The following is a 12,846-nucleotide window of genomic DNA, read 5'->3' on the forward strand; positions in this document are numbered from 1 at the left end:
CATTCACTGACTCCGCCTATATCAAATGTCTACGTGCTTACTACGGCCGCCCTCCGCTCTCTACGCGCTCATTGGCTCACATGTTTTAATTAATAACTCGGTAACTATTGGCAATTTGACATTATGGTGCATGACTTTTCTTCTCGGCTACACCCAATCTATCTCCAACTTTCGTCTGCATGATTAGCTATCAAACACTCTGTATATGTATGTGTGTATAAAACACATAAACATATATATTTTAAAGCGATTATTAAGAGAGGAAAAAATTATAATTATAATAAAACACGAAGGTACGCTCCAGCTGACATCTTACGTAGCGACGGGCTTGAGCGATCCGCGACCTTCGCATCGGCCGCTGAGCGCGGAGCGGTGGAAAGGGAACGGTGGGTGTCACAGCTTGAAATCCGGCCGAAAAGGGCACTTAGTCTCTAGCTCTGCTCTACGTCATCAATTAATTCAGAAACGCGATCAGTATCGATTTCACCAAGTCCTGTTTCGAAACAACTTAGAATTGACTTAGCATTTGAAAAACAAAAGTCGTATCAAGGTATGGAAGTTGTAATTATTCAATCATGTTTCGAAAAATTTTTTTCGAACAAATAATTAATAGCGTTTTCGACTGAACCGAATCCAACCCAGGTTAGAGCGATTAGGTCCTATCCACAAGTCAATTACTAGATTGTGATTGGTCAGTTCTCTGGTTACGACTTGCGACATCTATTGTAGATTGGAGCTAATCGCTCTAACCCGGGTTGGATTTGGTCCAGTCGAAACCGCTATAATCATATAATTTATTGATATTGTATTAGAAGTATCTATCATTTTCGTAAGTGTTTCTTTTCAAAATATTGTTTTAGTCAATTTAAATATATTTAGTTTTTGTGTTTTTTAATATTTATTTTTTACAATTTTCTCAAATATATACAAATTTTTATTCACATTATCGGGTAGCATTACTTCAATCAGTAGATATATTTAAAAAATTATATTGTTATATTATTTTTAATTTTTTAGATGGAGGCTCCAGAGCTGCGGATGTGACAAATAAACTGCTATTTATGATTGCTAAAGATAACTTGCTATTTTGTGTTGTTGAAAAGGTGGGTTTCCAAACCTTTATGAATACAATATTGCCGTTATACAAGATCCCTAGTAGGAAAACTATAACTCATCTTATACAAGAGAAATACGAACTTTTATCAGATATGACGAAAGCACAACTTTCAAAAGTAAAGTATTTATCTTTAACTACGGATATTTGGACCGAATCGTTAAATACAAAAAGTTTTTTGGGTTTAACGGCACACTTCTTAGTAAATGAACAACATAAAAGACATAAAAATGTTACAATTGGCGTTGTTGAACTGATGGACAGACATCAGTCCGAATATTTAAAAAGTTGGTTACTAAGTTTAATTAACAAATGGAATATAAACATTGAAAGTATTGTAGTTGTTGTGTCAGATAATGGTGCCAATATAAAAGAGGCTATTGTTGATGTCTTCACGATGATGGCGGTGACAAGCATTTGCCATGCTTCGCGCATACTTTAAACTTAGTTCTAGCAAAAATAATTGATGAAAATGATGTCGTAAAAGATTTCTGTGCAAAAATAAAAAATATTGTCACATTTTTTAAAAAATCAGTTATTGCTGCAGACCAATTACGACTTCATTCGGACTTAAAATTAATTCAAAGTGTCGAAACACGTTGAAATTCTACACATAGTATGCTAGAGAGGTTTATAGAATTGTCGGAAAAAATTAGCTGCATTATTTTGCAGTATCCTACGGCTCCTCCGATGCTATCTGTCTCGGAGTTGCAATCGGCCAAAGAATTTGTTCAGCTGTTGGAACCATTTAAAGATGCAACAAAAATCATATGCGGCGAACACTATCTCACTGCGAGTAAAGTAATTCCAATTGTTAATATTTTAAGAAATAAATTACAGGCATTTGAACCTGATACCGATATAGGGCATCATTTTAAAAAGGCGTTAATAGATCAATTTATGAAACGATTTGAAAGTTTGGAACAAGTATTATTATTAGCTATAGTTACAATTTTAGATCCCCGGTTTAAAAATATTAATTTTATTGATAAAATTGCTTGCTCACAGGCTATTAACAAAATTACAAGATTTATAAATTCCAGAGTTATAAATACCAATCTTGAATGTCAACGTCAACGAAAAAATTCAGATAATAACGATGAAGCAAACTTTTGGTCTTATCATGAAAATCTTGTAAATTTAAATATATCTAGACAGGTTTTTAATCAAGATCCTGACCAAATGTCAGAAGATTTTCGTTATTATTTAAATCAACCTATAAAAATGGAAGATAATATTATCAAATATTGGAGCATAGCCCGAGATTCGCCTCTAAGCGCCTTAGCAATTAAATATCAATCATTAATTGCCACTTCAGTTCCTTCTGAAAGACTATTTTCCGAAGCAGGTAAAATAATGACTGAAGAACGAAATAGGTTGACAAGTGATCACCTAAATCAATTGCTATTTTTACATTCCCTCGATCTCAGCGATTGGCATTTATAAAATAATTCTAAGGTATTATAAGTCATGTGTGTGTGCACTTTTAACATGTATGTCAATAACATCGTTTATTTCACAAATCAAAAAATTTCATTTAAATAAATGTGTCTTTAATTAAAAAATAATGTTAGCGTAATTATATAAACATTGTAATAAATACATGTGTGTGTGTGTGTGTGCCATTTAAATAATTACATTCATATAACGTGCATAGTATACTTTTTATCCAATATCTTTGAGTAATTTAAGTATTGATATTGATGATATCGATACAGAAAGTTTGATATAATATTTTTTGTGTATCGATATTTTTATCCACAATACGTATCGATACGATGTATCGATACTTTTGGGTTGTATCGCCCATCTCTAGTAGAATGATCTTAAAGTGAGCTGAGTGAGCGAAATGAGCGATGTAAAACTACGCTCACAAATATGGTGAGCGCTCACTGTAAATAGTTAGGGAGTTTTGCATCTAGTAAATTAACTTAGGGTGCTAATTGAGCGCTCATTGGCTGCGTTCAGTAGAACAAAATGATCAGTGAGCGCTTAGTGATTATTGTCTGTGATTTGAGCATTCTTTTAGATTCTTCATAGACCCAGAAGTATTTACCAATCAGGAGCGAGAATCACTAAACGCTCACTGATCACTTTGTTCTGCTGAACGCAGCCAGATACCCGTTTCTCACCAACGTTGATTAATCTTTATTCTAGGTTTCAGATTTTATCTACAGAGAGTATAAACTTAAATTTAGCTTTAATTGACCATATTAGAAACGGATATGAACATTTAATGAGCGATTATGCTAAATACCGTACACTCGCGAGCATAAAGGTTTGTGACAGTTTTTTTGCAACTTTCGGAACGCATCCCGACTCGAGAAGAATGAGAGTCACTGCTCCGCCTGTGGAGCACGCCTGCGCAGTGACTCACGACGAAAGGCGAGAAATGAAATATACGCGGTGAGACATATTATAATAATACAGACTCAGATGAAATGAATACTCCAGTATTAAATGGAAATGAGGGAACACAGAACAGACAAGAATCATCCGATGTAAGTCTTATACTCCGGAGGACATCCGGAAAAGGTATAATACGAACTTAATTAAGAGAATTAAGCTGCATTACGATACCCAGTAAGCAAAATGCTAGCAGAATGCGCGCAGATTGACGCCAATTTCGATCAGATCTCCACATCAAAACCATAGCCATCTGTGTCCTCTTTAGGCTCGTGTTTTGTCGACAGGACTTGCGTGACAGGCCGTGCGAGCAGATTGTCGGCAGAAACCGCGCAGGTCCTTCTGCCCATCTACTCTGAGTGCATCTAATCAAGTCTGAGCGCAGAGTTTGCTCGGTTTCTGCCGCCAATCTGCCGTCAAATTACTGCAAGTTTTGCGCAGCTTTTGCTACAAATCTGCAGTCAAATATCCGATACCAGGATCTGACGCATATTTGACCGCAGATTGGTGGCATAATTTGATATAACAGATTCTACGTTAAATTTGTTGCCTATTTGCCATCAAACTATGATAGCAGGCTTTGCTCGAAATCTGCTCGCACAGGTTTGGCTATCTGGGTAGTTACGATTCTGTTATACATTTATATATGATTTATTGTTCCAGCAACAGCCATCTTCTATAGTAAAAGTAATGATATTAGATACAGAAGCAGCTGTTATAGCGAATTTTGAATTTTTGGGACATACAGACATGGACATGGAAGAGGAAGAAAGAGATGGAGACGATGAAATTTATGATGCAAATACAGATACCAAACCAAATAAAGTAACGCTTACTATCATCTTGCGTTTTAATGATATTGTTCACGCTATTTGTTAACATAATTTCTTATTTTTCAGGCATCTATCCCCCTTCTAGCGGAAGATGTTGATACAGATGCAGAGGCAGAAGTACCCAGTAAGCAAAATACTAACAGAATGCGCGCAGATTGACGCCAATTTCGACCAGATCTCCAGATCAAAACCATAGCCATCTGTGTCCTCATTAGGCTCGTGTTTTGTCGACAGGACCTGTATGACAGGCCGTGCGAGCAGATTGTCGGCAGAAACCGCGCAGGTCCTGCTGCCAAACTACACGTAGAGTCTGCGCGTAGAGTTTGCTCAGTTTCTGTCGCCAATCTGCCGTCAAATTACTGCAAGTCTTGCGCGGTTTTTGCTACAAATCTGCCGTCAAATATCTGACAACAGAATCTGGCGCATATTTGACCGCAGATTGATGGCATAATTTGATATAACAGATTCTGCGTTAAATTTGTTGCCTATTTGCCATCAAACTATGATAGCAGGCTTTATTCGAAATCTGCTCGCGCAGGTTTGGCTATCTGAGTATTAAATGAATTAAATCTCCTCACAGAAATTGAAGAATTGCCACCTGGTTCTATCCATCTGGAAATGAATTCTTCAAAGGGGTTAGTAAATCCCTTTTTATTCGTGTACTTTAAGATAAAATATAAACCTATTACCATAATAGATATTTTGTAATATTGTCACATATAATCACATAATCTAATGATGCCTGTAGGTTTATTACATAGAGGATTACAACAAGATCCAAGACGCCCAAATAATAAAGAAGACGATGACTCCACGCTGGAATTAGGAGAATTAGAACAATTATGTGTTAACAATGATGCAGAAATATCGTACGATGTAAGTTCCAAGAATTTTCCCCCGTATTTCAGTCGAGTCGCTTTTTCAGCTATGTAAGAGTTACAGTTTGTTGACACTCTTAACGTATTATTTCTTGCGACACAGATGGTTTCTACCACGAAGGAAACCTTCAGAAAAATATGGAACGCTAAATATATGTTACGTTCGCATTTTGACGCTGTTAGAGCATTCGTCTTCCACCCCGCAGATCCGGTTCTTATTACCGCAAGCGATGATCACACACTGAAGTGGAATCTTCATAAGACTGTACCGGCAAAAAAGTAAATCCAATATTGATTAATGCTGTGAAAATATATAAAATATAAACCGCAACATTTCATTTCAAAGATACTGTATATCATAATTTTATGTTTTAATATTCTTTCAGGTCAGCTTCGTTAGATGTAGAACCACTTTACACATTCAGATCATACACTGGACCTGTGTTGTGTCTAGCCATGTGTAGTATGGGCAATCGATGTTACAGCGGTAGTTTAGATGGCATGATCCATTGTTGGACATTACCATCGGCTAACATTGATCCATACGACTCGTACGAACCAAATGTCCTTAGTCATACATTAACGGCACACAAATGCTGTCTGGGGCTTGAGCATGTTTTATGTATACGAAACATACATTTTTCGGTTGATCCATTATTTATGAAATTTGGTATACAATAGTTTTTTGGGTCGCTGATCACGAATCCGAGGTCAGAAAAAAATGAGTTTTTCTGCTCTTTGTTTATTTATAAAACTTGCAATAAATAATAAGTCCTAAACTATTTTTTTATATTACTCTATCCCTAAGATAGCGGTAAAATACAAAACAACCAGTCTAAATGTATTAGTTGGATAATAAACTGCCAAATAGTAAAGAAGAACGTATAATTAATATAGTAAAACTTCCTTAACCCTTTGATGCACAGTGGTAACCTACGTTAGCGTTACTTTATTTGGTTTGGTATCTGTATTTGCATCATAAATTTCATCGTCTCCATCTCCTTCTTCCTCTTCCATGTCCATGTCTGTATGTCCCAAAAATTCAAAATTCGCTATAACAGCTGCTTCTGTATCTAATATCATTGCTTCTGCTACAGAAGATGGCTGTTGCTGGAACAATAAATCATATATAAATGTATAACAGAATCGTAACTATCGTAATGCAACTTAATTCTCTTAATTAAGTTCGTATTTTACCTTTTCCGGATGTCCTCCGGAGTATAAGACGTACATCGGATGATTCTTGTCTGTTCTGTGTTCCCTCATTTCCATTTAATACTGAAGTATTCATTTCATCTGAGTCTGTATTATTATAATATGTCCCACCGCGTATATTTCATTTCTCACCTTTCGTCGTGAGTCACTGCGTAGACGTGCTCCACAGGCGGAGCAGTCTGTGCTTACGATAACGAGAGTGGAGCGAGTGAGATCTGGATTCGACAGAGTAGTATATACTCCCATCTACAACAAATATATTCAATGGCTGATCCTGCTCTACTCCTGCTTGTCTCATACAGTACGAGCAATTCGGAATAATTGAGCTGTGGTATGTGTTGACGATACGAAGACTATTTATTAATTTAAGTTTATTTATTTATTTTATTTAAGTTTTATTTTATTTGTAATTCAATTATTGATATTAAAAATCGTTATTACCGAAGTAACATTTGGTATATTATTTGTGATCATATTTAGTTTTTTGATAATAGATTTAATTTTATTCATAACCCAATCTTTAATTATTCTGGTTTTTTTTTCTGCAGAAGTACAAAAGTATCAAATTAAAAATGGAAAATAATTTATTAAATGATAATGTATGTGGTACGTATTTACTTAATATTACTGATAATCTCCATGAATATTATATTTTATTTATATAATATTAATTTTTCTGTTTAGGTGATAAAATGCAATGGACAGAAAGAATGACAACATTACTGTTGTCAGAGGTAAAGGAGCATAAAAAACAGTTAAATATACAACCTCATAAAGTATTTTGGAAAGAAATCTGTTCTACAATTAATAGTATTGGCTATAATATAACACTGGATCAATGTTATTCAAAATGGAAAAGTTTAAAGAGAAAGTATACCCAAATAAAGGACAACAAAAATCGGACTAGTGCCTCTAATCAACGATGGATTTATTTTGAAATGGTCGATAGTATTTTGAAGACAAGACCTGAAATTGAACCTGTCTCATTGGCTTCAAGTATAAGTAGCTTTCGTATCCGTAAAATACTTGCTGAAGGTGACAATACATCAGTGATGGATGATGCAGAAAATGACGAATTTAGAGTAGAAGAGAAATCTTCAAATAATAGAAGTTCAATTGTCCAATTCCAAGTGCCACCAGCTCGTAAAAGATCTAGAGCAGGACCGTATTGGGCAGAATATATTAAATATATTAAATGCAATTTTATGGGTTGTGTGCAATAAATATGTAATAGAACATAAAAAAAGTTTTGTCATAAACGATGCTTTGTCAAAAACTTTTTTGTTAAGACTGAAGGCATTAATTTTTAAGTTTATTACTAATGATATTGACCACAAATGTCTAATTTAAAATTCAAGTATTGTACACTATTTAATTTAATATATTTCATTTACTTTGCATTTATTTCATTTTCTTTCTAATGGAAATAAAATGTATGTTCCTAATACCAATAAAGAAGGATTTATGTGATTGTAATCATTTCTTATTTGATTATGCTTTGTAGAATATAAAATAGTTATAGTTAGTAGGAATTAAAGCTTGACATCATATTTTTCATAAAAATACTATTATAGCTAAATTATATCAATATTTTATATGATATATAAAGTAGATATACAAAAGTAAAAAGAAATTGTTTTATTATATATATGAATTTTTATGTAATGTTAACATAAAAGAAATAGGTAGCATTTCACAGAATTAAATTTCAGAACATGTTATTTCTTTAAATATGAGGAATATATTTATCAATGTTTCCGTTCATAATACGCTTTAAAAACGCAAGACTTAAATCGCATATTTTATTAATAAATATTTAATAAAAATTACAACAATAAATGCGCAATAATGTCTCTCTTAACGTTACCATCCAAGTCTACATTATTAGCTTCATTGTTAATTTCTTCTAAATCTATACCATCTATGTCTATTGGATTACCTTCAAAATCGATACAGATATTATGTAATATACAGTAGGTTAAAACAATAAGCAGAATCAATTCAGTAGTACATATAAATATATTTCAATTTTCTAAACCGTCCAGTTAAAATTCCGAAAGTGCGTTCTATTATTACACGTGTGTAAGCATGTTTCCGATTATAATTTATTTGCATCTGATTAAGATGACCATTATCCCGGTAAGGTGTTAACATTCTATTAGACAATGGGTATGCACTATCTGCTAGGAGATGGTAAAAACCATTGAAATATCTATTATCATTTGCCTCGGCTAATGTTTTTATTTCACTTAATTCCCAAACTCTTGCATCATGGACGCTTCCACATAAGCCAATAAAAACATCAATAAACTTTAATCTGCTATCACAAATACCCTGTAGTAAAATAGAATGGTAACCCTTCCGATTAACGTAACTATAAGTATCTTATATAGGAACACTGATTTGGATGTGGCAGCCGTCAATCGCCCCTATCACTCCAGGAAATCCAGCCCCTGCATAAAATTCCTCTTCAATTTGTCTCATTTGATTGAATGTAGGCCATTTTATGTAAGTTTGTGCATTTCTTGCTAATATTTCAGCAAATTGAAATACTGATCTCCATGCGGTATCTTTTGACACTCCAAATCTATCAGCTACAGATCTGAAATAAATAAATTTTGTTTAGGACAAATATATTTAATTCTAATATCTTACTTTTAGAAAATAATATAGTAAATACAGCAAAGTGCTTTTTTTAAATATCATTCATAATTAAAAGAATCATCGTTTGGAGCAAAAATTCTGTCATATACAAAATTTACTTCACTTTTTAAAATGTGCAAAAAAATATATTCCATATTTTTAAAATATTTCAAATTTACTAATTATTTAATTTTATATTTGTATAATTTTATAGTGATATAAATTTATAATATATATTAAATATAATAAAAATATTTACCGAAAAACTTCTTGATTTCCAAGGAACCATAATGCAATGATAATTTTTTTCTCAACTGGTATTCTCAATTAAATATTCTCATTGTGCAACAAGGGTCCAAAAATTTGCAAAAGTCTTTCAAATGTAGCCCTTGTCACACGTAAATGCATCTGGAAATTTCAATTATAACATAATCAAATTAGAAAATCTAATGAAAAGATACAATCAATGACCATTAATTAACTACAACTTTATATACGTAATATAAATAAATTTTTCCTTTTGTCTATCTGAGGACAATTACTAATAACGTTATTACTTTCATTACGCTGTATGTAACATCTGTATAATCTTATATTCTCTTAATTTTTTGGTAAAAGAGCTTTTTTTTCAATATTAGAATATTCACATGTTTAATTATATATACATGTTTCATATATTAAATAACATTAAAAAAACAAACTATTAAGTAAACAAGTTAATTAATTTAACTATTTTAAGTAAATAAATGAAAAATAAAAAATATTAAGTGAACAAATTCGAGACAGCACAAGATCTCCTGGAGACGTCCTAAAGATGTCTTGAGAATGAAGAAACATCCTCAGCTTGTTCTCAGGATGTATTCTGGACATCCCTTGAACATCTGTGCTATTACAGGAATTATTACCAAAGACTATCATTAAGTTAAGTAATTAAAGTTCTCCACATTTTTAATCAATATTAAAATATAAAGGTAGTTAAGAATCAATATATACTGCTACAATATTAAATAAGAAATGTTAAATAAGAAATGTTTCTCTATATTACTTGACAAATATTTATATTATTTCACAGTAAACTTGTAAATATTTGTCACTTAATGTTGATAAATATTTTGTTTTAAACTCATTCCACTCTCTACAACAGTGTGTTACCTCTTCATTGCCTTTATACTTAATTATGACTAAGAAACTATTTTCCATTAATTTTTTGCTTTATAGTACCTTCTTATCATGATTGCCAAAAGAAAAAATAATTAACGAAATATAATAACAAACTATATAATATAAATATAATAACAAACAAATATAAGTACAAATATATAAAATGCACTTTTAAGACATCTTAAAAACATTTAAAGCTTGAAAATAGAATATCTATCAAACGTTTCTATATGTCTCTTGAACATTTATACTAAATGGAAATGGTTAATTATGTATTGAACAATAGGAATTAAATTAAATATTGCACTTACCATCTGGTGCGTACGCCATAACAACTTTTTCATAGTACATTTGTATTTTTATACGTTCCTCACGAATAAGTTCTAAATAAATATCATCATCATTTACATTTTCATCGAAAAATAAGTTCCACAGTAAAGGCACGTTCATTTTTATATAAAACCTAGTAATGGCGATTTTAATATTAATAATTGAATAGAATTACAAGTTATATATAATAAAATTTAAATAAAAATTGTCTTCATATCGTCAATATGTACCACAGCTGAATTGTTCCAAATTGCTCGTACCGTATGAGACAGGCAGGAGTAGAGCAGGATATAGACCTTATATATATGGACTGGTCATACATAGCAGATCGTGTCCGGAGGAGGTTAGACAGAGAAACGTACTTTTCGGGACTTCTCTGTCTTTTCATCTCCGGAAATATGTTTTGTGCATGCGTGGATTAAATAAACTATTCTGATTGGTTGTACGCAACATGATATAGTTTCTGCAAACATGGCAATGTAGGTATCTGTGTTGTGCCAGATATTGGATAGCGCTTGATGGGATACATGATCTGATCTTTTAAAAAGATCTTAAAAAGAAGAAAACTTCACCATGGTTGAAACATGTATCCTTTGCGGTATGAAGTATTGTACGAAAAATAGTGTTTCTTTTTATTCATAAGTATTAAGCAAATTTTAGTTATACAATGACATAGAAGTAGAGAAAAAGTCAGCTATCATCTCGATAGGAATGGGACGTGGAATCCACGTCGAATTCATGTGAAGCACAGATTGAAGCATAGATTCGACGTGGACTCCACGTGAATCCACGTAGATTCCATGCTTCCTATCGAGATGAAGCTTCCGCATAATCGCCTCGACGCTCATTCAACAACCTTTACTTGTTCTATGCCTCTAACGGGTCGATGTTGTAAGATACTCTATATTATTATTAACTAAATTATATTAACTAAACATTAACAATTTTAGTTTCCCAACAAATGAAAAATATAAAAAGTTATGGATGGAAGCGTGCAATTTAAGTACAATAAAGAAAAAAAGTAAGATTTGTTCATGTCACTTCAGTTCTTTACAATTTAAAGCATGGAATGAAGGACGTAGATTATTGAAGAACGATGCAGTTCCATTATTATTTTTTGGAGAAAATAAAACATATTTAAAAAGGTAATATATATATAAATATATATATATATATATATATAGGTAAAATATAAAATATATCCAAAGGAAAAATATTTAACTTACAATTTTACATGTGTTGCATTGGAGTTATTTTTCACATCTTATTGATGCGTTCTAAGAAACTATTTTTAAGATATTTTGATTTGATTAATAATATAAATTTTGTTTTTCATTTTTTTAGAATAAGAAAACAGTCTTTGTCTGCTTCAATTATTTTACCAGACTCGTTTTTTTCATCAATGTCAGACGCAGCAAATATAGTTCAACCTATTCATAATGAAAAAGAAGAAATGGAATTTACATCACCAAGGTATGATATTTTTGTTTTTAAGAAAATGTTAGTTATTTTTTAACGTTTAATTATTGATGATTAATGGAAAATTTACGTGTATTTTGTAATTCGTTTGTTATAGAGCTGATGATTCAACTTTATCTGTATGTAAGACAACGAATACATCCACGTTAAAAGGAAAACCATCAAAAGACATTTTTTATGTTTGTACATGGGTAGAAAGAATTATTAGACAATATCAAAGTGATATTTTTAAAATAAATGTAAAACCTGTAATTATAAACCGTGTTGTACAATATGTATTACTTTGTGTCTTTTTAGACATGAGTGATCATATTCTATCTCAGGAACCATTCAATAATCATAAAAAGCAATTAATTGTAAGTATTATAGAATGTTATGTAAACATACGATGTCATCATCTAGGAAAAATGTATGACAAAGAAAAAAAGGAAAGACAGAAATTAACAAAATTAATTTTATTTCAGCATGAATAAAGATACTGAGTATAATTTTGTGTATCGTATTTTTATTTCCCTTCATGAAACCCTCTGAATGATTTATGTCAATGATATTAATTCTATTATTAAGTATCTTTCGATTCTATACAAAAATATATAAACAATGTTTCATATGCTAACATCTAGAAATAGTAAATGTAACATCAAGAAACACGACAATGGGTGCGGTCCAGCCCCCGCTACAAATGCCTCGAAGCGTTTCTCCTTCTTTTCCTACTTTCCGGATTCGAGTGAAGAGAGAGAGAAGGAAGTAAAAACGCTTCGAAGCATTTGTAGCGATTGCTGGGCTG

At 32.0% G+C, this 12,846-nt stretch overlaps 4 protein-coding genes and 1 pseudogene across 5 annotated transcripts; 4 read left to right on the plus strand and 1 right to left on the minus strand.

Annotated features, from left to right (window-relative positions):
- The first annotated feature begins 1,732 nt into the window (after positions 1-1,732).
- LOC109504313 (zinc finger BED domain-containing protein 4-like) lies at positions 1,733-2,560 on the plus strand. Its single transcript, XM_025299544.1, has 2 exons — positions 1,733-2,312; positions 2,373-2,560. Exons 1-2 carry the CDS (start codon positions 1,733-1,735, stop codon positions 2,558-2,560), a joined length of 768 nt encoding a protein of 255 aa, XP_025155329.1.
- A 970-nt stretch (positions 2,561-3,530) lies between these two features.
- LOC112588744 (uncharacterized) lies at positions 3,531-5,154 on the plus strand. Its single transcript, XM_025299511.1, has 5 exons — positions 3,531-3,615; positions 4,184-4,345; positions 4,420-4,477; positions 4,934-4,988; positions 5,102-5,154. Exons 1-5 carry the CDS (start codon positions 3,556-3,558, stop codon positions 5,112-5,114), a joined length of 348 nt encoding a protein of 115 aa, XP_025155296.1. The 5' UTR covers positions 3,531-3,555; the 3' UTR covers positions 5,115-5,154.
- A 1,546-nt stretch (positions 5,155-6,700) lies between these two features.
- On the plus strand, positions 6,701-7,840 carry LOC112588752 (uncharacterized). 2 transcript variants are annotated; one of them, XM_025299549.1, is made up of 3 exons: positions 6,701-6,777; positions 6,995-7,052; positions 7,131-7,840. In XM_025299549.1, exons 2-3 carry the CDS (start codon positions 7,019-7,021, stop codon positions 7,667-7,669), a joined length of 573 nt encoding a protein of 190 aa, XP_025155334.1. In that variant the 5' UTR covers positions 6,701-6,777; positions 6,995-7,018; the 3' UTR covers positions 7,670-7,840. The 2 variants fall into 2 exon arrangements, 1 of the variants encoding a protein (XP_025155334.1); XR_003113019.1 differs by lacking the exon at positions 6,995-7,052 and having other exon boundaries at positions 6,705-6,777; positions 7,131-7,409.
- A 432-nt stretch (positions 7,841-8,272) lies between these two features.
- LOC112588750 (putative nuclease HARBI1) lies at positions 8,273-11,162 on the minus strand (annotated as a pseudogene).
- LOC112588751 (uncharacterized) lies at positions 11,052-12,362 on the plus strand. The gene is made up of 5 exons (XM_025299545.1): positions 11,052-11,059; positions 11,531-11,725; positions 11,925-12,053; positions 12,157-12,238; positions 12,357-12,362. Exons 1-5 carry the CDS (start codon positions 11,052-11,054, stop codon positions 12,360-12,362), a joined length of 420 nt encoding a protein of 139 aa, XP_025155330.1.
- The last annotated feature ends 484 nt before the right edge of the window (positions 12,363-12,846 follow it).

The sequence above is a fragment of the Harpegnathos saltator genome, unplaced genomic scaffold, assembly GCF_003227715.2.
Source record: "Harpegnathos saltator strain DR-91 unplaced genomic scaffold, Hsal_v8.6 scaffold283, whole genome shotgun sequence".
Classification (NCBI taxonomy): domain Eukaryota; kingdom Metazoa; phylum Arthropoda; class Insecta; order Hymenoptera; family Formicidae; genus Harpegnathos; species Harpegnathos saltator.